The sequence below is a fragment of the Oncorhynchus tshawytscha genome, linkage group LG16 (assembly GCF_018296145.1).
Source record: "Oncorhynchus tshawytscha isolate Ot180627B linkage group LG16, Otsh_v2.0, whole genome shotgun sequence".
NCBI lineage: Eukaryota > Metazoa > Chordata > Actinopteri > Salmoniformes > Salmonidae > Oncorhynchus > Oncorhynchus tshawytscha.
In genome coordinates this window covers 37,724,833-37,748,410 of record NC_056444.1, presented here as the reverse complement: position 1 = coordinate 37,748,410, position 23,578 = coordinate 37,724,833, and the positions used below count along the sequence as shown (strand labels likewise).

At 41.9% G+C, this 23,578-nt stretch overlaps 2 protein-coding genes across 3 annotated transcripts in view; one reads left to right on the top strand and one right to left on the bottom strand.

Moving 5' to 3' along the window:
* The window catches only part of fars2 (phenylalanyl-tRNA synthetase 2, mitochondrial), a 118,002-nt gene extending 97,919 nt beyond the window's left edge, over window positions 1-20,083 (bottom strand). Inside the window, exons 1-2 of one of the 2 annotated variants that reach the window (XM_024374796.2) lie at window positions 19,985-20,083; window positions 16,200-16,321 (exon numbers count right to left, since the gene is read on the bottom strand). Coding sequence is in view for 1 of the 2 variants with exons in the window: in XM_024374795.1 (XP_024230563.1) it covers window positions 16,200-16,321; window positions 19,698-19,710 (135 nt within the window). In the remaining variant the exon portion in view is untranslated. Of the gene's footprint in view, window positions 1-16,199; window positions 16,322-19,697; window positions 19,726-19,984 lie in introns of those variants that run through there. The other variant, XM_024374795.1, reaches the window with a different exon arrangement.
* Window positions 20,084-20,189: 106 nt separating this feature from the next.
* The window catches only part of LOC112215622 (LYR motif-containing protein 4B), a 62,449-nt gene continuing 59,060 nt past the window's right edge, over window positions 20,190-23,578 (top strand). The window contains exon 1 of the mRNA XM_024374797.2: window positions 20,190-20,334. Within this exon, the coding sequence (XP_024230565.1) occupies window positions 20,252-20,334 (83 nt within the window). The 5' untranslated portion in view covers window positions 20,190-20,251. The remainder of the gene's footprint in view (window positions 20,335-23,578) is intronic.

The following is a 23,578-nucleotide window of genomic DNA, read 5'->3' as shown; positions in this document are numbered from 1 at the left end:
CCAAAATTAACTCCCAAAGCCGCAACACCCACTCTTTCCCCACTGGCTAAAATTCCATCTCTTTTCCCACTGCACCTTGGCGCCTCCACTCTCGACCCCCCTATTTCTATGTGTGCCACTACCTCTTTTCAAACAGTCTCTCACACAAGCAGTCCATAACAACATCACAGCATCAGTAAGAAACTAGAACTTGGCTTAGTCGGTGGGAAAGTCGTTGTCCACTGCTCTTCCTTTAAAAGGGGGGGGTTCTACTAAATTATTTGAAATTGTTTTAATAACTTTATACCAAAGATCATCAAACATTATTTGATTAAAAATTAATTTGGCCTTACTGCTATTAGCCAATACAAACACATTGAATAATGACAGATGGTCCCCAAAAAACATCTAAAAGGAAGTTTGTTCTACAGTGCATTCGGAAAGTATTCAGCCCCCTTGACCTTTTCCACATTTTGTTACGTCTGGATGAAAGTCCCCCCCCATCAATCAATCAACACACAATACCCCATAAAGACAAAACAAGTGCAGGTTATTAGACAAAAGGAAATATCACGTTTACTTAAGTATTCAGACCCGTTACTCAGTACTTTGTTGAAGCACATTTGGCAGCGACTACAGCCCCGAGTCTTCTTGGGTATGATGCTACAAGCTTGGCACACATGTATTTGGGAAATTCTTCACATTCTTCTCTGCATATCCTCTCAAGCTCTGTCAGGTTGGATGGGGAGCATCGCTGCACAGCTATTTTCAGGTCTCTCCAGAGATGTTTAATCGGGTTCAAATCCTGGCTCTGGATGGGCAACTCAAGGTCATTCAGAGACTTGTCCCGAAGCCACTCCTGTGTTGTCTTGGCTGTGCGCTCCGGTTCGTTTTCCTGTTGGGAGGTGAAACTTCTGAGGTCCTGAGCACTCTGGAGCAGGTTTTCATCAAAGATCTCTCTGTACTTTGCTCCATTCACATTTCCCTCGATCCTGACTAGTCTCCCAGTCCCTGCTGCTGAAAAGCAACCCTACAGCATGATGCTGCCACCAACATGCTTCACCGTAGGGATGGTGCCAGGTTTCCTCCAGATGTGATGCTTGGCATTCAGGCCAAAGAGTTCAATCTTGGTTTCATCAGACCAGACAATGTTGTTTCTCATAGTCAGAGTCCTTTAGGTGCCTTCTGGCATCTTGCCAATATCATAAATGCCTGATTGGTGGAGAGCTGCAGAGATGGTTGTTCTTCTGGAAGGTACTCCCATCTCAACAGAGGAACTCTGGAACTCTGTCAGAGTGACCATCGGATTCTTGGTCACCTCCCTGCCCAAGGCTCTTCTCTCCCGATTGCTCAGTTTGGCCAGATGGCCAGCTCTAGAAAGAGCCTTGGTGGATCCAAACTTCTTCCATTTCAGAATGATCGAGGCCTCTGCGTTCTTGGGGACCTTCAATGCATCAGAAATGTTTTGGTACCCTTCCCCAGATCTGTGCCTCGAAACAATCCTGTCTCTGAGCTCTACGGACAATTCCTTCAACCTCATGCCTTGGTTTTTGCTTTGACATGCACTGTCAACTGTGGGATCTTATATAAACAGGTGTGTGCCTTTCCAAATCATGTCCAATCAATTTAATTTACCACAGATGGACTCCAATCAAGTTGTAGAAACATCAAGGAGGATCAATGGAAACAGGATGCACCAGAGGTCAATTTCAAGTCTCATAGCAAAGCGTCTGAATACTTATGTAAATAATGTATTTGTTTAAAAAAATTATGAATTAGGAAAAAATTATAAAAACCTTTGTTCACTTTGTCATTATGGTGTATTGAGTGTAGATTGATGAGAAGAAAACAAATGTAATCCATTTTGAGGCTGTAATGTAACAAAATGTGGAAAAAGGGAAGGGGTCTGAATACATTGTATATCTGAGAATTATAAGAAAGTTCAGGAAACATGTTAAATACCAGCAAATAAAATAATAATATCTTATTTTTTGTCACTAAATAGTCTCCATTTATAATTCCATACATTTGTGGAACTGGTACCAGGGGACCTTCAGACAAGTCTTGAGGCCTGTGGGCATCCTAGAGCAAAACAGACCTGTACATATTAGCGTGTAGCCCAAACTGTTCAGATGCTAAAGACAGAAGTCAGATCAGCTGTACGGGCTTCAGATGAGACCCAAGACGCTTGTGGGGGCAAAACTGAGAAAATCATTGTGTTTGTTAGAGACACCTTTCCATAGAGGGGTCATAAAAGTTTGGACGTTACAGATGATTTTGTGAGATGACCGATGTTAGGGATGTCTCATGGTCGGACAAACACCACTTTAGCTCTGTCACCTGTCACTGTAGAGGCGGAAGTGTGACATTGGCAGATGTGGTGAATTGAGACGCATCCAATGCAAAAACAGATATCTCTAGCTTAAAAGAACAGATTAAAAAAAATATATATATATTATGCTAATTTGATTTATGTGGGGGCACAGACATCGACACTGTGGAGATATTATTAAGGCCCATGGTGCGTGGGGAAACACTGGAACTCAAAGCCCTTTTACTCCACTTGGCAGAAGGACACACTGCTGCAGTCCCTTAATTGACGCCTTGGTTGAGAGAATCGAGCTGCGCTTTGCCACATCATCGCAGAGGGAGGCTCTCGCAATCTCTCTCTCCATATGTCTGCTGAGAAAAATAACTGCGGGCAGACTCATTCAGGTGTGCAGCCACTACCAGTCACCTGACAAATAGGATGGAGATCAAAGGAGGTGGTGTTGATGGTGACGGTGGTGACGACAGCGATGAAGGTTATGATGATGATGATGGTTATGAAGACGACAATGGAATCTATGATGATGAGGAATATCCGATGACAAAGCTGACAATGATTGCGTGAACCCCAGACAGACAGGAAACCAGACAACGTCTGTGGGGGTGTTCTCATCCCTCCCTTCAGCGAGTTGGGGGATTAGGGAGATTCTGCCGACACAGATTCAGTCTAATCATAATGACAATGGTGACTTAAAAAAAAAAGCAGTAGAAATACCAGTAGCCATGTCAACGATGCGGCAGAAGCCATGAAGAGGACAAATAAAGAGGATGTTCAGATGACAGGATGACCTGAGTCACGTCCTCTGGACCTTCCCGTAGGCAACTCTTTACAACCACTCATCATCTCCTTGATGGTAGAGAGACTGACGTAATCAATCATCTTGTCATCAGGCATCAAGTGCTACGAAGGGGAGAATTAGAGGGAAGCAGGGAGGGAGAATGCAAACTGAAAAGGAGATGTAAAGAATAAAAAGGATAAATGAGAACATGACAGGTAGAGAATTGGGTAAGTGAGAGAGATGGTCTGAAAGATGGACGACAGAGTGAACAGAGTAAAATGAAAAAGGAGAGGGGGATGAGAAAAGCGCATCATGTGAAATGGAAACGTTTTGATACAGAGAAAGCAGGATACGGGACTAGAAGAGAGAAAGTCAGAGAGAGAGGGAAGAACAAGAGAGAATAATGAAGAGAGAACGATATAAAGAGGGAGAGAAAATAAAGAGAAATATATATATATATATTTTTTTTTTATCACTCACAGAGGGAAGGTACAGAGAAAAAGCACCAGAGAGGAGGGAGATAGATGTGGTATTTATCGGCTGGCTGCATGCTCTCGTTTACACCCTGGCGCGCCACGGTAAGGCATGTGGGGGCACGCGGATGTGGCTTGTGACTGCAAGAGTAATTGATGGCGAGAATTACGTCGGCCTTTCCTGTGGATGTCTGCTCAATGAGCGGGACCCTGCCGCGGACCCAGCGGAGTCATGTTTCACACCAGCTCTCAGGCCCGGACAGCTATGCGGCTGCTGAAGCACCTACTCCATCACTCGGCACTAGCTGGCGAAAACACAACCGCCAGTGAGGAACCAAACTGTATGAAAGTAGTGCCAAAGCATGTCACTATAATTACAACCGGAGAAGAAGACTGATAAAATATATCTTCTTAATCAATACAGAAGAGCAAAGAGCACTTAACATTCCCACCCAATTAGTTATTAATGTACTGGTTCGGGATGAGATGTTCTGGTTAGGGATGTGATTGGAAAACTACACAGTACAGACTGATCCACTCCACTCCAATATTAGTCCATCACGGCCCGTATGTCTAAAGGATCTTACAATAATATTATTATGTCTTAAATAAATCGAAAAGTAATCATATGCTTAACAGTGCTGGGAGTAATTTTTTAGCAACATGGTTACTTCATTGCTAGGAAATCAAATCTGCTTCATGCACACAATTGATTACTTTGACCCCTGAGGTGCCGGCTGGGTAGTCATTCCTTGTAATACAAGGCTTTGATGCCGCTTCAAATCTTGGAGACACTTGGCAAATGTGTTCAGAATATTTGTGTTCAGAATGTCCTAGTGGGAGCGTGGTATCACATCTAGGGCTGGAAGGGTATCAGGACAGTAGTTTACAAGTTGGTTGTGTTCTTTGATTAAGGTGAAGGTCTTCCAACTGTGCTGTAATTTGTTTACACTGGTATGGAGTGCTTGAAGCGTCGCTTCTCCAGATAGTCTATTTTAGCCTGACAAGGCTGGCATGGTCGCTGCACCATACGTCTGTTCCCATGGCTGCTTGGCTAATGCACAAGCATTTGGCTTGGCACAGACGTGGCAGAGTAGGCCTGCAGGGAACTAAAAACAGAAAGAGCCAACATGGGTGCAGGAAACACAGATAGGACTTGGTAACACTATCTTAAAGCGCAATTCAAGCTGGTACTAACATAATATTAACTACGAAACTGGCCTGTATTAGCACTGGGTGCCAAAAGACTGCTCAAAGACTAACCTAACGTAGCAGGCGTAAAAGAAAACGCCTGAGCGGAGTTCCCACATCAGGTTTTCAATGGGAAAAGAAGCTAGGGTTGAATTTGTTGTATCCCTGAAAACCGGATGCATCCGGTTGATGGCAAATCCACTAAGGGTGCTCAAAGACTAACACATTTGGTAACTAAAGGTGACTCTCTCTGACAGGTCTCTTATTCCTTCTTTGAACATACAATATCTTATCAGTATTTCATTTCATGATTTGGGGCAATGCTGAGGGGATGGATAAACATCTGAACCACTAGAATTAGAACTACAATCCAGCACACTAGGTCCTGCCACGTACAGCTATCAGATCAAGAATTTATACTGAACAAAAATATTAAGAAACGCAGCATGTAAAAAGTGTTGGTCCCATGTTGAGATGAAATAAAAAAAATCCCCAAAATGTTCAGTACAAAAGATAATCCATCCACCGGACAGGTGCGGCATATCAAGAAGCTGATTAAACAGCATTATTATTACACGGGTGCACCTTGTTCTGGGGACAATAAATAGCCACTCTAAAATGTGCAGTCTTGTCACACAACAACAATGCTACAGATGTCTCAAGTCTTGAGGGAGCGTGCAATTGGCATGCTGATTGCAGGAATGTCAACCAGAGCTGTTGCCAGAGAATTGAATGTTCATTTCTCTCCGACGTCATTTTGGAGAATTTGGAAGTACGTCCAACCGGCCTCACAACCGCAGAGTTTGACAAACTCTATGCGAAGGAGATGTCTCGCGCTGCATGAGGAAAATGATGGTCACTCCAGATACTGACTGGTTTTCTGATCCACACCCCTATTTTTTTTTTTAAAGGTATCTGTGTATTCCCAGTCATGTAAAATTCATAGATTAAGGCCTAATGAATTGATTTTAATTGACTGATTTCCTTATATGAACTGTAACGCAGTAAAATCTTTTAAAATTGTTGCATGTTGCATTTATATTTTTGTTCAGTGTAGATCGGAAACAACGGAGGTCAAAATTACATTGCACAAAATGTAACGTCGTAAACAAAATCAAGTGCAAAGGCGATCCAATCAATTATGTGGTTCAGAGACTCGCTGGCACCTCGTAGTATTTGGAGGTTGGATTTCACCCTATAAAACTGGTACTCGGGGGACAGTGGCTATAAATCAGCAGCAGTCCGTAGGGGTGGCAAACCATGGCATTATGCCATCCGCCGAGGGCCATGACAGGAATGAATAAGAGACAAAACACCACCCAAGGTCAATGAGGTAATAACTTATCAATGAGACCATGGCACAGAATGACATGCGTCAAAAACCTGCTGCCCTTCGAAGTCGCTGATGTTGAAAGAGACATTATACATGGAAAGTGTTCGATATTGCGAAAGTCTTCACACTAGTATTTAGCTTACCTTACTAAAACATCAGTCTTTTGGTATGGGTTTCATTAGTCCATTGTTGATAGTCCCAAAATATTTTGCATGTCAGCAATCAAGTTAAAGAGATATAGCTTTCAAAATACTGAAAAAGAAAAAAAAATACCAAAAGATCATTTTTGGGTGGAGTGTTCCTTTACCCTCAGCTAAATCCCTTTCTTACCTAGTACTGTTGCCACTACTACACTATTTTGATTTCAAGTAAAAGTCAGAAATAACAGGGAAGCACTGCTTCTTCCCAACTCAGACGGCATGTTGGTCGATCGGGTTAGCCTTAAGCGGCTTTGGGAAAGCAAGAGCAAACTGCCCCATGGTTATTGCCTCCTCACTGCACACAAAGTGAGGACCGTGGTAGACTGATGAGCTGGCCATTGATACAGGCAACCGAGAGTCGAGGAGCCCTCATAGCGTCCGGGGAGTTCACGCCTGGGCACTAGGCCAGGGCATGCAGCCCTTGGGTCGGGCCAGTAACTGGTGGTACCTACTCCTCTCTCCCCCCACACGCAGACCTTGTACCACCAGACTGGAAGGGATATCTCCACTCCGATCTCTCACTCACGCACGCATGGATGGCGCTCCACCCATGCCATGGCGAGAACACTGCTTCCTGTGCACAATTGGCCCTGCGTCCGCGTTAGGATTTGGCCATTGTAGGCCATCTTCGTAAATAAGAGAATGGTCCTTAACTGACTTGCCGAGTTAAATAAAGGGAGTTCAATGTCACTGTTTCTACGACCTTAACGCAAAGAGAACAAAGCGTGTTTTGACTCATGATATTAGATGAAACCTGCAATAACAGGGATAAAAATGCAATAAAAATGGCCCGTCTTTCCCCTGGAGAAGCGCAGCACACAGCAATTGTCTGAAGCCAGAGTGGGAGTTGTGAGCGACGACAGCACAAACAAGGTGCATTTTTACAAGTGGCTGAGAAATGTGTGGAGGCTGGACTCTTCACTCCCACCACATACATTCAACCCCACACCATCAAAGCCAGTATCTATCCCACTGGCCCTAGGGGGGCCAAACGTGTTCTATTTGCATTGGCTCTATTTGTCCAGTCTCCATCAACCGGCAGATCTGATGAAATAACCTCTAACATAATGTTAACACAACTGCCACAAAACAATTATCCAGTATGCTTACTACACACTTTCCATATGTGTGGTTCATATATGCAAAGTGCATATGTGTGGTTCATATATGCAAAGTGCTGTGGAGCCTTTATAAGTGATGGACATTGAATGGTGGTGAGCAAGGTGAGGCCATGTTGCTCTAAGGTGATTGTGTACTGTAGTGGGAATAGAGATTACATTTCCCTGGAGCGTGTCATTGTGGAAGGAAATAGACTAGACTTCTTCCCCAAGACTGCATGTCAGGGTTGACAGAGGCAAACACAACTTGATTCCTCTTGGGACAAAACAAGTGAATTTAAAAAGGGCTGATTCACAAGGCGGCAGGCAGCTCTCCTTTTGAGAAGTCATTTGAGACTCTGCAGGCAGGGTTGGTTTGTAGTCTGCTGCTCAGGGACTATTCCAAGATTCTCAGCTCATTCAACTATGTCACGTACAAGATCAAAGTGTCGGATAGTTGGTATTGAGGGTCCTCTGCAGGTTTTTTTTGTGTGATTTCTATATAAAAACACACAAGCATAAGACAGCACCTAGGCATTTGTTTTTGAATGGAAGTTGTGAATTCAGGCGAAATTCTACTCTTAAGGGATACGGAGTAGGGAGGGCGTCCAATCAAAAACCTATATGTTAACCAATGGGTAAAGTGAATTGTGTAGATAATCCTCTAAGAAAACCAATGGTCCAAACCTCATGTCTAGATCATTAAAAAAATCCTAAGAAAAAAGTTATTGGAGTTCTTAACCCTTGTAGGATGGCCAAAATTACAGTGACTCAATAAATGGCCAGAGAAAAGAAGTGGTACAAAATAAGGAACATTTGCACAGCATCACGTCAGCTATGCTGGATAATGTGCGCTTATAAAAGCTACCTGACGGGCTCACTTTCCTGCTGAACTCATCTTTCATCCCCAAAGCGCATTTTCACCCACTCTGAGCAGAGTTGGTGGACACCCTATACTGAGCAATCAATTCAATCGAGCACTAATTTCAGTATTTAAATGTGGGTACAGCATCTTTTGGGGTACATTTCCAAATCCTTGCCTGGGAAGCTGACTGAGAAAACACACCGATTGTGCCATCTGTGAAATACACTGAAGGGTTGCATAGACAGAGGGAACACTAAAATAGCAGAAACAGTGAGGGAGCTGAAGACCACCTGTGTTGGTGGAAGTGCGTGGGGTGTACTAATACTAGCAGGGACCGGGGTTGGAGGTGTGCAATAACCTTTCAGTGTCAGCATCCAGATGCAGGCGTCAGTGAATTGACGTGTCTGCGATGCCCAAGCCTACACGCTCGCACGTTAATTCACTGACACCCGCATCTGCATGCTGTCACTGAAAGGTTGCTACACACCACCAACCCTAGAAATTTGAATTGATCACCAGTGGGAAAACATACTGCTTTCTGTTCAGAAATGAATGCTGCGGGGGATCAAAAAGAGTGGAACAGACCGCCATTGCAAAGAAGGTTGGTATTACAAAGTTTAGGGCTTGGGCAAGTTCAGGCACGCCCCACAGGGAGACAGGACATATTGAACTGCCCATTCATCACAGTGCATTGTCTTTAGCTACTGTCATGCAGTAAGATGTGCAGGGTTGGACACACACACACCAAGTTCTAGAGTGAGGCTTTTTATGAGAACCCATCTGTCAATGGTCATGCTTGGGCTTTTTGTTTACTCATTTGGTCCCATTGCAAAAGACAGTTGCAGCCAAATATATTGCACTTTTCTTATAGGGAATTATAATTCTTCTAAAAGAAGATGAAATTGAAAGAAGTAAACTTTTGGTCTCCGTCCCAAGTACTAGCTCTGGGGTGCCAATAAATTTGTCCATGCCATGTTTTTTTTCGAAGTAAAAAATTGTAAACTTAAGTTTACAAAAATGTAATTGATTCTGCAATGTTGAAAAATCCTATAACAAAGGTGAAGAATAAAAAAAGTTTTCAATTTCAACTTATTTCAGAAGAAATAGGGAATTATTTAAGGAAAGTGCAAGGGCGCCAATATATTTGTCCGCAACTGTGTATGGAACATACTAGTGGTGGGAAAAGTACCCAATTGTCATACTTGAGTAAAAGTGAAGATACCTTAATAGACAATGACTCAAGTAAAAGTGAAAGTCACCCAGTAAAATACTACTTGAGTAAAAGTCTAAAAGTATTTGGTTTAAATATACTTAAGTATCAAAAGTAAATGTAATTGCTAAAATAAAATGATGTATCAGAAGTAAAAGTACAAGTAAACATCATTTCAAATTCCTTATACTAAGCAAAACAGACAGCACCATTTTCTTGTCCTTAAAATGTACGTTCTTTACACCACTGGAACATACTGACAGCCTGCTTTCTAATGCAGAAAAATGGTTAACAATTCTCTGCAGGCTCTAACCAGCGACCGCTTAACCAACATTTCAACTTCTTACTACAACAACCTTGAGAACCTTTTGTGTGAAAGACCCACTGAACACTACAACGGGAGCCCACACAGCACGGGGATCTGTATTACATCGCCTCTTTTTAATCAAAGTTGGAGCAAAGCTGCAGTTATCCGATGATTCCTTTTAACTCCAAATGCACTTTTCATGACACGAGGATATCTATTGGAAAAGAAAACCTGTCTTTGGAAAAACAACCGTGCCCTTAAACTTAAAGTGCTACAGTTCATCCCTTAGTAAGACTCTGATCTTGTATGTGAGCGCTAAAACTTCTCCCTGAAATGAAATGGTGGAAAACCGAGTTTGTCTCCCAGGACTAGAGCCCTGCATGGGCATGGATTTTATGCCCGAGGCCTACCCATGCCCACGACTTTCAGGGCCTATAGAGCCCCACAGTGGAGGTGTCATAATACCCATAAAACCTAGCGGTCCAACAGGAAAATGGTTCCAATCGTTTTTCCACCATTCATTTGTCCATAGGGGATTTTAGAAACACTTCAAATAATGGCTGTTTTTCGTGTAGGCTTATCCTGGCGTGACATTTTGATAATCATGTAAATCTCTCCCGGACAAGGTGACTTTTATCAATATATGCAGCTCCATTTACGCTCAGATTCAAAAATGCTAATTAGCATCAAAGTAGACATCATGCAAAACTACAAATCCCTGCAAGCTCCTGCATATCATCTCTCGCTGACACCTTTGCGAACAGGTATTGTGTCAATTCATTTATTTTGCACAAGACAGTTCATAGAATTTTCTATTTAAAGAAATTTGGGGAATTTATTAAATACTACATGTAGCTAACATTAGATAGTTAATCCAGAGATTCTGCCTCGATTCGGAAGTCTTGTCCAGATCATCATGTCATTTGTAGTTCTTTATGATTGCCACATTAGCATTTCATTTTTGAGGGGTAAATACAGCCGAATATATTGATAAAAGTCACCTCGTCTTAGAGAGATTTACACGGTTGTCAAAATGTCACGCCAGGGTAAGCGTACACGAAACGCAACCCTTTTTTAAAGCGTTTCTAAAATTCCCTATGGAAAAAATGAATGGTGGAACAACGATTGGAACCATTTCCCTGTTTGACCACGAGGTTATGGGTATTATGACTCACACTGTGGTACTCTATGACCTGTTTGGAAGCCAGTTGTCAAAAATGTCCTCAAACTTCATCACTCTCAAAGACGTTCAGGTCAGTCAAATTAAGTCTCAATCCATATCAGTCAGGTTTAATCTCAACGTGAATCAGCTAAGACCAGAATTAAGCTATCCTAATATTTATAGGAGCTCAATTGTCATTTACCAGTTACCAAATTACAACAGGTCAGAGTGTGCAATGAGCTAGAATGGATGACTTGGCAAATCACAAAAGCCATTTGCTCACTTAATGGTTAACATGGTCTAATCTAAAAAAAAAAGGTATTAAGACAATTAAGAGTTGATGGTTTCATGAGAGCTTGAGCAGAAACCGTGACAGACAACATAACATGATCCCTTTAAAGGCTGTAATAGATTGTTGAATCATGTATTTAAGCCAGGATACCATAAACTCTTAATTGTATTACTACCTTTTTTAGATTAGACCATGCTCTCTGGACTGTGCAAGTGTGTGTGTGGCTCTGTTTGCAGGCAAAGGTTTGGTGCTCAGGAAGAGCTTTACTGAGAAAAATGGGGTACACCGACCCGAGACGCTGCCATAGACCAGCGAGAGGAGAGACTTGCTCTTAAGATAATATAGCGACCGTAAATGATTACGAAAGCATGCTTCTGAGCAATTTGTTCCACATCCCAGGTAATATTAGGTGGGGAAGAAAAGTGTTGCTGTGGCCAAAACAGTAATGTCGCACGGCAATAGAACTGCAGCAAACTAGTACAAAACAGGGAACAACCCAGTAGTGGTTTGCTAATTAAAATCTAATGTACTGCAGATGTTGTCTACCACAAGCCAGCAAAACGATACTTTAGAAATCCATTGATCCCTCTGAGAGCAAAACATTGGAAACTGTCCATAGTTTTAGGTTAAGTAACAGTTTGTGGTTTATGTTCAAATTAAAATCGAAAGGCCGTAGAACCACAACCTCTAGAGAGCTTGGCCGATCAGCGATCAAGACCTTGAAGCCTACTGCGATAGTATGAGAAGAGACAACAATCGAAGACCATTGAAGAGCAAAGGGTAGACGTCTCCGCTGTTATGGTCCCATACCTAACACGCTGTAACGGCGTGAAGCGAACCTGTGCACATGTGCAGATACTGCGTGTGACAGTGATAGCGAAGTCTCGCATCTCGTTCATCGCATTATCTGCAATGCTGCTTGTTTTATTTAGTGGGCTCCATATTCATGTCCTTAAAAGGTAGACAACTGACCTTTCTTGGAGTTGGACTGGGCAATTTGAGACCCCCCCCCTTGCCGCAGTGCATCTCTGGCAATTTCCAACAATTATCACAATGGCTAATTTATCTCGGTGACAGCCAAGCAAATTCTACAACCCTGCACACAAGGTCATTACCCGGGGATTGCCAGCTAATGTGTTTACTTACGTCTTTCCAAACACTCCCCTCCCCAAAAAGTGATTAAGGTTCTCTGCAACACGGTTACGCTCATGGGAATAGCACTCAAAACTGCCTACAGCCCTGTAAAATTGTAATGTACAAAGTATAATTACGTTAGTAGCCCAGGTCTATGGTCTCCATGATGAAAGAGATGTAGCAGAAGCCTCAGAGGCCATGCAACATCGAGGTCCCTTTGGATATGGATTGAGGTGGTAGCCATGGTCATAATGCATGGCTATTGGCTGCCTTCTAAAAACCAATACCCTTAGGTCATACCTAATTTCTAGGATATATCTCCAAAATGCTAATGCCTCACTATCGATTGCTGACAGGAGAGGGCATGTGTTGGTGCATGGTTGCTGAAGTGTTGTTTTTAGTAAGCAGCCTAATAATGTTTTTTTGCCAGGGGCTGATTTGTTTTGCTTTCCATTTTCCCTGGGAATGAAGTGGTTAGTCCCGTTTTAGCTGTTGTTTGAGTTTGTTTGCTTTCTTTCACAATGACCTCCCTTACCTGAAGGCACTGCGGGCAGGATGTATCAATCCTTATTTGGATGGATTGTATTTCTTCATAAGGAAGCCCATCTGGTTTGTTTTGCGCTCTCTCTGTTATTTTTCATTTCCTTGCATTCCCCCCTCTCATCATTGTACTGGGACAATCTGACTAGTGGCTATGATTTCTTAAAGTGAGGTCCTCGATTCCCAGGGAAAGACATGATCTCCAGTGATCATCATGTGAGTGAAGATTTATTGGAGGGCAAGACGCTGCCTAATGGCCTGCCAAACAAATGTGGCGTAATAAACATTCGCTGGCAATCTCTTCTTCTCCTCCAATCGGGGCTGACATCAAGCTCATCTGACTGATGCACCGCCAAGGGGCAACGGAGTGAAGATGGACTTGTTCAATTTGTGGTAAGAGACTTGGGTGAACTAATAACCGTATCTCTCTCGGACCTCAAAATAGACTCTAGGCCAGGGCTCTCCAACCCTGTAGGTTCTCTCCAACCCTAATCTAGTGCACCTGATTGTAATAATTAGCTGGTTGATGAACTGAAATCAGGGTCGTTACAACTGGGGTTGGAGTGTCCTGCTCTAGGCACTCTTGCTGTAAGCAGGAGAACTGCTTTAAAAAAGGGAGAGTGCACGCTTTTTGTTCATGCACATTTTCCAATTAAACACCTTAGATAAGCCTTCATTTAATCTAAAACAGGATTTTAAAGATTGTTGGCTAGTTATTTAGTCATGCTGAGCATCTTCTGGCTAGCATTTTTGAAGCATATAGCAATGCAAGTAGAAAGTATAAGAATCACGTAACAGTGCACTCAAAAGCATACAAAAAAAGGGATCTATCCCTTTAATGCAGCCGTTTTGGCAAAGCAATGGTATGACTGTCAAAATACAGTTTGAGGCGTTTAAAAAGATGAGGTAGTAGGGCGACATTTTGACAGCGTAAAAAGCGGTTGTTATTATCAAAGCACAGCAGGTCACTTCAAATACAACAAAAAACTAGTTTCAAATGCACAGAAATAAACAATTACACAACTGAATAATGCAGCTTGTCTGTAATATTGCATTATATGTGTGCATAAATTATAACTGACCAATGTTGATATTTTGAAATAAATCTCACTATATTGTGTTGGGAGAATTGAATTCCACCACAACCATTGTTGGCCTAACATTGGAGCAACTTTGTATTTGTGTTTACATAAAATGTTGTGCCTCTTCAATGTCCTTTTTGGGGATACTGGAAGTGTAAGAGAACTGAAGGGGCAAGTGAGTAAACTACACATTAAAAAAGGACAATATTCGTTTACTATACATATTGTTTTTTTTAATAATACAGTGCATTCGGAAAGTGGTCAGACCCCTCGACTTTTTCTTTATTCAAAACTAATTTTTCCTCATTAATCTACACAGAATACCCCATAACACAATTTTTTTTATATATATTCTTTTTTATATTTCAAATAAAAAACAGAAATGCCTAATTTACATAAGTATTCAGACCCTTTGCTATGAGACTCGAAATTGAGTTTAGGAGCATCCTGTTTCCACTAATCATCCTTGAGATGTTGCTACAACTTGATTCGAGTCCACCTGGAGTATATTCAATTGATTGGACAGGATTTGGAAAGGCACACACACCGGTCTTTATAAAGGTCCCACAGTTGACATTGCATGTCAGAGCAAAAACCAAGCCATGAGGTTGAAGGAATGGTCCGTAGAGCTCCGAGACAAGATTGTGTCGAGGCACAGATCTCGGGAAAGGTACCAAAACATTTCTGCAGCATTGAAAGTCCCCAAGAACACAGTGGCCTCCATCATTCTTAAATAGAAGAAGTTTGGAACCACCAAGACTCTTCCATGAGCTGGCCACCTGGCCAAACTGAGCAATAGGGGGAGAGGGCCTTGGTCAGGGAAGTGACCAAGAACCCGACGGTCATAGTGACAGAGCTCCAGAGTTCCTCTGTGGAGATGGATGAACCTTCCAGAAGGACAACCATCTCTGCAGCACTCCATCAATAAGGCCTTTATTGGTAGAGTGAACAGACAGAAGCCACTCCTCAGTAAAAGGCACATGACAACCCGTTTGGAGTTTCCAAAAGGAACCTAAAGACTCTCAGACCATGGAAAACAAGATTCTCTGGTCTGATGAAACCAAGATTGAACTCTTTGGCCTGAATGCTAAGCGTCACGTCTGGAGGAAACCTGGCACCATCCCTACGGTGAAGCATGCTGGTGGCAGCATCATGCTGTGGGGGATGTTTTTCAGCGGCAGGGACTGGGAGACTAGTCAGGAGGGAAAGATGAACAGAGCTAAGTACACAGAGATCCTTGATAAAAACCTGCTCCAGGGCGCTCAGGACCTCAGACTGGGTCGAAGGTTCACCTTCCAAAAGCACAACGACCCTAAGCACACAGTCAAGACAATGCAGGGGTGGCTTTGGGACAGATGTCTAAATGTCCTTGAGTGGCCCAGCCAGAGCCCGGACTTGAACCCGATCTAACATCTCTGGAGAGACCTGATAATAGCTGTGCAGCGATGTTCCCCATCCAACCTGACAGAACTTGAGAGGATCTGCAGAGAAGAATAGAAGAAACTCCCCAAATACAGGTGTGCCAAGCTGGTAGCATCATAACCCAAAAGATTAGAGGCTGTAATCGCTGCCAAATATGCTTCAACAAAGTACTAAGTAAAGGGTCTGGATACTTATGTAAATGTGATACTTGAAAAAAATATTTTTGATATGTCATTTTGGGGTATTGTATGTAGATTGATGAGGGGAAAATATATTTTTAAGCAATTTTAGAATAAGACTAACATAACAAAAAGTGGAAAAAGTCACAGGGTCTGAATACTTTCTGAATGCACTGTATACCGATTGATTCTAGGAGAACATAACATATACAACAAACACTTTGAGCTTATTTCAACTGTCTTAACCCATCAGAATCCCAAATAAGCATATTTTACTCCACTGTTTATAAACAATGTCATTGTAAACAAACACAGTATAGCCTAAAAACATGGTTTAAACTCAAATTTAGATCACATCAATTGGTCAGTCCATCCATAACTCTGTCTATGAATTTGACAGTGGTTACATTTCTCCAGCCCCATCCCTGAGCTCTTTACCAAAACAGAGGCAGGGTGGCCGGCGACCGCTTTGTTTGAACTGCAGATTGCCCCTTTAAGTAATAAAATCATCATCGTGCATCAAGTCACAAGTAAAGTACAAGTAAAGTGCACCAAGTAAAAAGGAAAACAAACAACGACATCAATACAATGTTCAACTCAGGCAAAACACCATGTCAGGTACCTACCTCTCCAGGGTGAATGGTACGGAAGACTTTGGGCTCACGATCTGTGGGATGAGAGGAGCGAGGAAGAGGGTATAGTTGTGTTTCAGTTCTGGTCACCCACTGGCCTGAATCCTTCCGGCTACCTGCACATGAGACAAAAAATAAATAAACCGATGGATCAAAGGCCTTGTTTTGTCAGGCGGAGCAGCGAGCGACCACCTCGGTGATGGGGGGAGGAGACCATGGATTCACCCCAAAGCCAAGCAACAAGTCCATAATATACTATGCAGGGGAGAGGAGTCAGGCCTAGCATCAGTTTGAGTTTTCAGTTGACTGATTTGACAGTGAGTTCAGCAGGTTAATATAACCATTAAAAGGCAACAAATATATCTTCTATTTTGGAATTAGGAAAACAACATTTCCTACCAATTTCTCCTTTCACTCCTTATTAATTTTACGAGGGAGTGGGATTACCATTTCTCATTGCTTTTTAGAAAAGAAGCAGTCATTTCCACTCACATACCCAAACCACCCACCCACGCAAACTCCGACGGCGCCACATCTCTTGGTCCGAATCCCTCACTAACCGCGAGACCCACCATGTCAGAGGGTAAGAAGGGCCCCATAGGAAATCAATAGGAGGAGACTCCACTCCTGAATGACTCGTCTTCTGTAGTGGCTGCAGACCAGCCGTTATGGCTCTCCCATGCGGACAGACTCGATAAAGGGTGGCTTGAGTGATCATCGCTCCCACTCCACACTAACAGGAGCTCAGCTAGTCAGTCAGCGAGCAAGCAAAGGTGCTACCTGGTACTGAAGAAGGAGAGAGTGGGAGTTTTGGGTGTGTAGTCACAGCAGGCACTCAGCTGCACTGAGAACTCCCATTGACAGGCCTGCTGGCTTTTTTCATATAACCTTTATTTAACTAGTCAAGTCTCTTCTTCTTATTGGTGTCCTTTCGAAGTTGTTTCTTTGCAGCCATTCAACCATGAAGGCCTGATTCACACAGTCTCCTTTGAACAGTTGATGTTGAGATGTGTCTGTTACTTGAACTCTGCGAGACATTTATTTGGGCTGCAATTTCTGAGGCTTTGTATACACCTGTCAGCAATGGGTGTGGTTGAAATAGCTGAAACCACTATTTTAAAGGGGTGTCCACATACTTTTGTATATTTAGTGCATGTAAGAAGCACAGAAGCTTTGGATTCATTTGAGAAATTAGGCTACCTTTTGTCAGCTTTTTCGTTGAACCTCAATGGACAACAAAGTCCTTTAGCAGAAGGGTGATGTTGCATGAATGAGATATCAATTTCCCTTTACATATGTGGAGTGGCAAGATTGGATCCCCCGAGCTGACAAGGTAAAAATCTGTCTTTCTGCCCCTGAACGAGGCAGTTAACCCACCGTTCCTAGGCCGTCATTGAAAATAGGAATGTGTTCTTAACTGACTTGCCTAGTTAAATAAAGATTAAATAAAGGTGTAAAAATATATATATCGTGGTGTGGCTTTTTATTATTTATTTTTGGGCACCAAAAATAACGATTTCCGATTGTTATGAAAACTTGAAATCAGCCCTAATTAATCTGCCATTCCGATTAATCGGTCGACCTCTAGTATAAACACCATGGGACCACACAGACGTCATACCGCTCAGGAAGGAGACGTGTTCTGTCTCCTAGAGATGAACGTACTTTCGTGCAAAATCAATCCCAGAACAACAGCAAAGGACCTTGTGAAGATGCTGGAGGAAACAGATACAAAAGTATCTATATCCACACTAAAACGAGTCCTATATCAACATAACATGAAAGGCCGCTCAGCAAGGAAGAAGCAACGGCTCCAAAACCGCCATAAAAAAGCCAGACCACGATTTGCAACTGCACATGGGGAGAAAGATCGTACATTTTGGAGACATGTCCTCTGGTTTGATGAAACAAAAATAGAACTGTTTGGCCCTAATGACCAACGCTATGTTTGGAGGAAAAAGAGGGAGGCTTGCAAACCGAAGAACACCATCCCAACCGTGAAGCGCGGGGGTGGCAGCATCATGAGGAAGGAAAATGATGTAGATATATTGAAGCAACATCAGTCAGAAAGTAAAAGCTTGGTCGCAAATGGGTCTTCCAAATGGACAATGACCCCAAGCATACTTCCAAAGTTGTGGCAAAATTGCTTAAGGACAACAGAGTCAAGGTGTTGGATTGGCCATCAGAAAGCCCTGACCTCAAACCTATAAAAATTTGTGGGCAGAACGGAAAAAGCGTGTGCGAGCAAGGAGGCCTGCAAACCTGACTCAGTTACACCAGCTCTGTGAGGAGGTATTGTCCAAAATTCACCCAACTTATTGTGGGAAGCCTGTGGAAGGCTACCTGAAAAGTTTGACCAAAGTTAAACAATTTAAAGGCAATGCAACCAAATACTTAATTGAGTGTATGCAAACTTCTGACCTACTGTGAATGTGATGAAATAAATAAAAGTTGAAATAAATCATTATCTCCGCTATTATTCTGACATTTCACATTCTTAAAATAAAGTGGTGATCCTAACTGAGCTAAGACAGTGCATTTTTACTAGGATCAAATGTCAGGAATTGTGAAACTGAGTTTAAATGGATTTGGCTATGGTGTATGTAATCTTCCGACTTCAACTGTATGTGTACTGCTTAGATAGCTAATCAAATTGTCATATTCCTATAATTCAAGGGATAGCCTATTCATTAAATAGGCCTAGTTTAAATGACTTAACCTTATACTGTGACAGTAAACGAACATGAGATATCAACAGCAGATTGCTTGGGGGTTATTTATATTTCTGACGAATGCATGAAATGTATAGGCATGGGTCATGCGTTATGACTGGTGCCAATACAACATTGTCTTGTTGAATAACCAGTTCATGGGAAGGTCATGTGTGGCAGAGAGGAAGTGTAAGCCCTATATAGTACGCCAAATTCATAATAAACATTTACATTAAAGCAGCAATCTGCAGATGAAACGATCAACTCTACCCCTGCCACTGTTTCTGTAAAAAGAAAATCGGTGGGTTGGGGCTGGAGAAATGTAACCACTCACAAACTAAAAGACAGAGCTAGGGACTGACCAGCCATGATATTAAAGATTTAACCATGTTTTGAGCCTATACAGCATTTGTTTACATGTACTATGTTTACAAACATTGGAGTAAAACAAGAACATATCTGTGTTTCTGATGGGATAAAACAGTTGAACTAAGCTCACAAGGCATTGAAAGTTATATTCTTCAAGAATCAATGGGTACATAATCATTAATTTAAGTCCAAAAATGGATGTAGTTAACTGCCGATTGCCCCTTTAAAATACAATATCCAAATGTAAATGATTACAATCATGAATTTGTCGTACTATATAGGGCTAAGCAAGTGTGTGGTTATCTATTTCAAGAAAACCAATTCCTACTCTACAATACCAGCGTTACAGGTGATCGCTAGCTACAGTAGGAAGATATGAACGTCTAAAAAGGTTTACAGTTGTCCACTTTACCTGTTCCTGACATGAACAGAAAATGCAATAACATAGACTGGAACTAACTAGCAAACTAGTTAGTCTCTTCGTTACAACGGTTTTCGTAAAGCTAACCGCAATGCTAACCATAGAAGCATAGCTATCTGGTTTATGATTGTGAATGGGGTGCCCTGGAAGGTTGAATCATTTGACAATGCCAATGTACTAAAACTCAGACACGGCAGTGTTGGTCATTTACAAAGAAGCAATTTGTGTGGGGGAAAAAACAAGAACATTACAAAAAGCACAGCTGAACGTTAGCTCACCTTTTACCACTGTGGAACGGTGGATTGTTTTGAGAAGACCGAAGATATGCCTGCAAAGAATAATATTTATTTACAGTTGTTTTGAAAAGAAAGTGTAGATTACTCGTGCAATATAGTCATTTCGTATCTTTATGATACTCTTTTATGGTCATCAATCTTAGAGGCTTTCTAAAGCCAAACTGAAAAGAGTGATTTTATACTGGCGCTCACTAACCACATTTAATCGAGGTCCTAAGCACGACCGAAGGTCGGAGCGTTTTTTGCAAGATGGCAGCGTCTACAGCCCAGGTGCTTTCTCTGTATCGCAAGCTTATGAAAGAAAGCAGTAAATTTCCCTCTTATAATTACAGGTAAAAGCTTTGCTGTTTCCTATTGTCTGTGTTCTAGCTAGCGATATATATTGTTTAAGTAGTCTCATTGCCGGTCAACATTCTGATAGATTGGGTTGTGTAGAAATGAAATTAGACTTCAACAGAAAACTGGTTTATGTTAATGTGATTCAATTTCAAATCGTTTAGTCGGGGTTGGGCTGTTTAGCACCTTTGGCCATAACCTGCCTATAGTACTTCAAGAGTTCAGGCTGGTCTCATAGAATAGATGTAAACAGAAACCACGTTTACATAAATGGTGTTTATGCAAGTAAAGTCATCACATATTTGTCGTCATATACGTCCTTAGTCATACTGTATTTAAAAAAGTGATGGAAACCGGAAGTTTCGGTAAAATTTTATAAATGCTGACAGATGATTTGTTGGTTCGACATTGTGACGTTTTTGTGTCGGTAAAATTCAGTATTCGAAAATGGCGGTGGAAACGCCGTTATGTGTAAATATTGATGTCATAACCATAATATCGAAGTAAACTTGGAGTCGCGATTATATGGTGTGTGGTCCTCGCACTACGACTCGGGAAACGATACAGTTTATTAGGCTACATATGAAATAATTTGTGATAGGGTGTTTCTTTTTTTTACAAGTGATCAGAAAGGGTCGCGGACTAGTCAATGCTAATCCCTAGTCAACAATGGCACCAAATCACCTGTCTGGAATCTTAAATTCAACACGTTTTGGTTTATATTGTTATTACATTTTTAGGGTTGATGTCAAACACAGATGATTAAAATAAAAGTAAAATGTACATAATATGCGAATAAGGCAGTACAGAATACATAATTACAGTAATTTCAGACTAACGTAAACTCGTACATCGCCTTGGTCTGAACAATTGCCCTTATTTTAGCGCCCCAAAAACGTAATACTTCCAGATCAACTGTAATGTCAATACCATTGTAAAGCAAACAAAATAAAACCTCTAAAATTTGGACTCATCAGACCAAAGGACAGATTCCCACCGGCCTAATGTCCATTGGTTGTGTTTCTTGGCCCAAGCAAGTCTCTTCTTATTGGTGTCCTTTAGTAGTGGTTTCTTTGCAACAATTTGATGATGAAGGCCTGATTCACCCAGTGTCCTCTGATCAGTTGATGTTGAGACGTGTCTGTTACTTAAACTCTGAAGCATTTATTTGGGTCACAATATGAGTTGCAGTTAACTCTAATGAGCTTAGCCTTTGCAGCAGAGGTAACTCTGGGTCTTCCTTTCCTGTGACAGTCCTCGAGAGCCAGTTTCATCATCAATCACATGGTTTTTGCAATTGCACTTCAAGGAACTTGAAGTTTTCCAGGTTGACTGACCTTCATGTCTTAAAATAATGATGGGCTGTCATTTCTCTTTGCTTATTTGAGCAATTCTTGCCATAATATGGACTTGGTATTTTACCAAATCTTCTGTATACCACCCCTACCTTGTCACAACACAACTGATTGGCTCAAACGCATTAAGAAGGAAAGGAATTAAACCTTCAATAGTGAACATACTAGCAATATGCTGGCTGTTGATAGTCTGCAAAAAGAACGCATTTGTCTTGGCTAGCCTACTGTAGCCATGTCTATATATTTTGGAACATGTCTTAAAGGGTGAGTGTCCTATTTTCATGTCCTCTCAATGACATACTTTCTAAATAAAAATTAATGCAGTTAATACAATGCAATTCTAAAGAATTTAGTTAGTTATGTCTTGGATTTCAAAATTATTTTACACAGTGCTTTTGGAAGGTATTCAGACCCCTTGACTTTTTCCACATTTTGTTACGTTACAGCCTTTTTCTAAAAATGATATTTTTTTTATTTAATCCATCTAAACACACTACCCTATAATGACAAAGAGAAAACAGCTTTATATTCAGACCCTTTGCTATGAGACAAGAAGTTGAGCTCCGGTGCATCATGTTTCCATTGACCAACCGTGAGATATTCTACTACTTGATTGGAGACCAGCTGTTGTAAATTCAACTAATTGGACATGATTTGAAAAGGTCTGTCTATATAAGGTCACACAGTTGACAGTACATGTACATTGAAGGTCCCCAAGAATGCAGTGGCCTCCATCATTCTTAAATGGAAGACATTTAGGACCAAGGACTAACTAGAGCTGGCTGCCCGGCCAAACTGAGCAATCAGGGGGAGAAGGGCCTTGGTCAGGGACGTAACCAAGAACCCGATGGTCACTGTGACAGAGCTCTAGAGTTCCTGTGGGGAGATGGTTGTTCTTCTGGAAGGTTCTCCCATCTCTGCAGCTCTCCACCAATAAGGCCTTTATGGTAGAATGGCCAGACTGAATCCATTCCTCAGTAAACCGGGATAAGATAGCTAGATAGCTAGGCTAATTGAGGCTGCATGCGCATTCTTGTCCTGCACAGTTACAAACAACTCCATTCAGAATATAAAGTAGCAGCCTGTCTGTTGGCTCCTGGATGTTGTAGCCTATCCTTCTCCTTTAACTTTAAATTCCGTTCTACGTTGATTAGATATATCCTAACTTTTGCCCCACACAGAGGTTCGATTACTGTGGGCTATTGTCACTTTGATTACTTATGATTGGCCAATGACCAGCTCACATGCGCCCCTCTCGTGAAGTGCGGAGAGCAGCCGCATCAATGATAGGCCTACATTTCTGTCTCTACTGCAGCAGTCTCGTTCGGCTCTATATGGGTCCTTATGGAAAAGTCAGTTAAAATGACAATTACCTGAGACCCGTGAGTGACATTCATATCAGATCTGACCTAGACCTTTGACAATATTTTGGTCCTGGATCGTGTCTTGGGTATTCTGGGAAAGGTGGATCCGTGTGGACCTCTACAGCAAGCTCTTACAGGATTCTTTAAAGGCCCAGTGCAGTCAAAATACATTGTTTCCTTTTTGTTTTATTATTATTATTATTATTGTACAACATTTGATGATATTAACACAGTAAAAGTGTGTACACATTTGATCTGTGTTATTTCCTGATAGTTGCTGGCTGTAAATGCAATCTAGCATTAGAATGTACCAGAGGCCACCAAAATAGTGCTAGTTTGGCAACCCATTCTTAACCAGGGTGGGGGCAAGCCCCCACGGAACTCCCTCAGCCCTGGGGAGCCTGGCTGGCTTCTTTTTCAATTTAGCTGGCTACTCCATGTGCTTGTGGAAAACACTGTGGCTGGCAGGGAGCTCGGCCCCAGTGACGCACTGGCCCTTCTGCACCACTCTCTGTAGCACT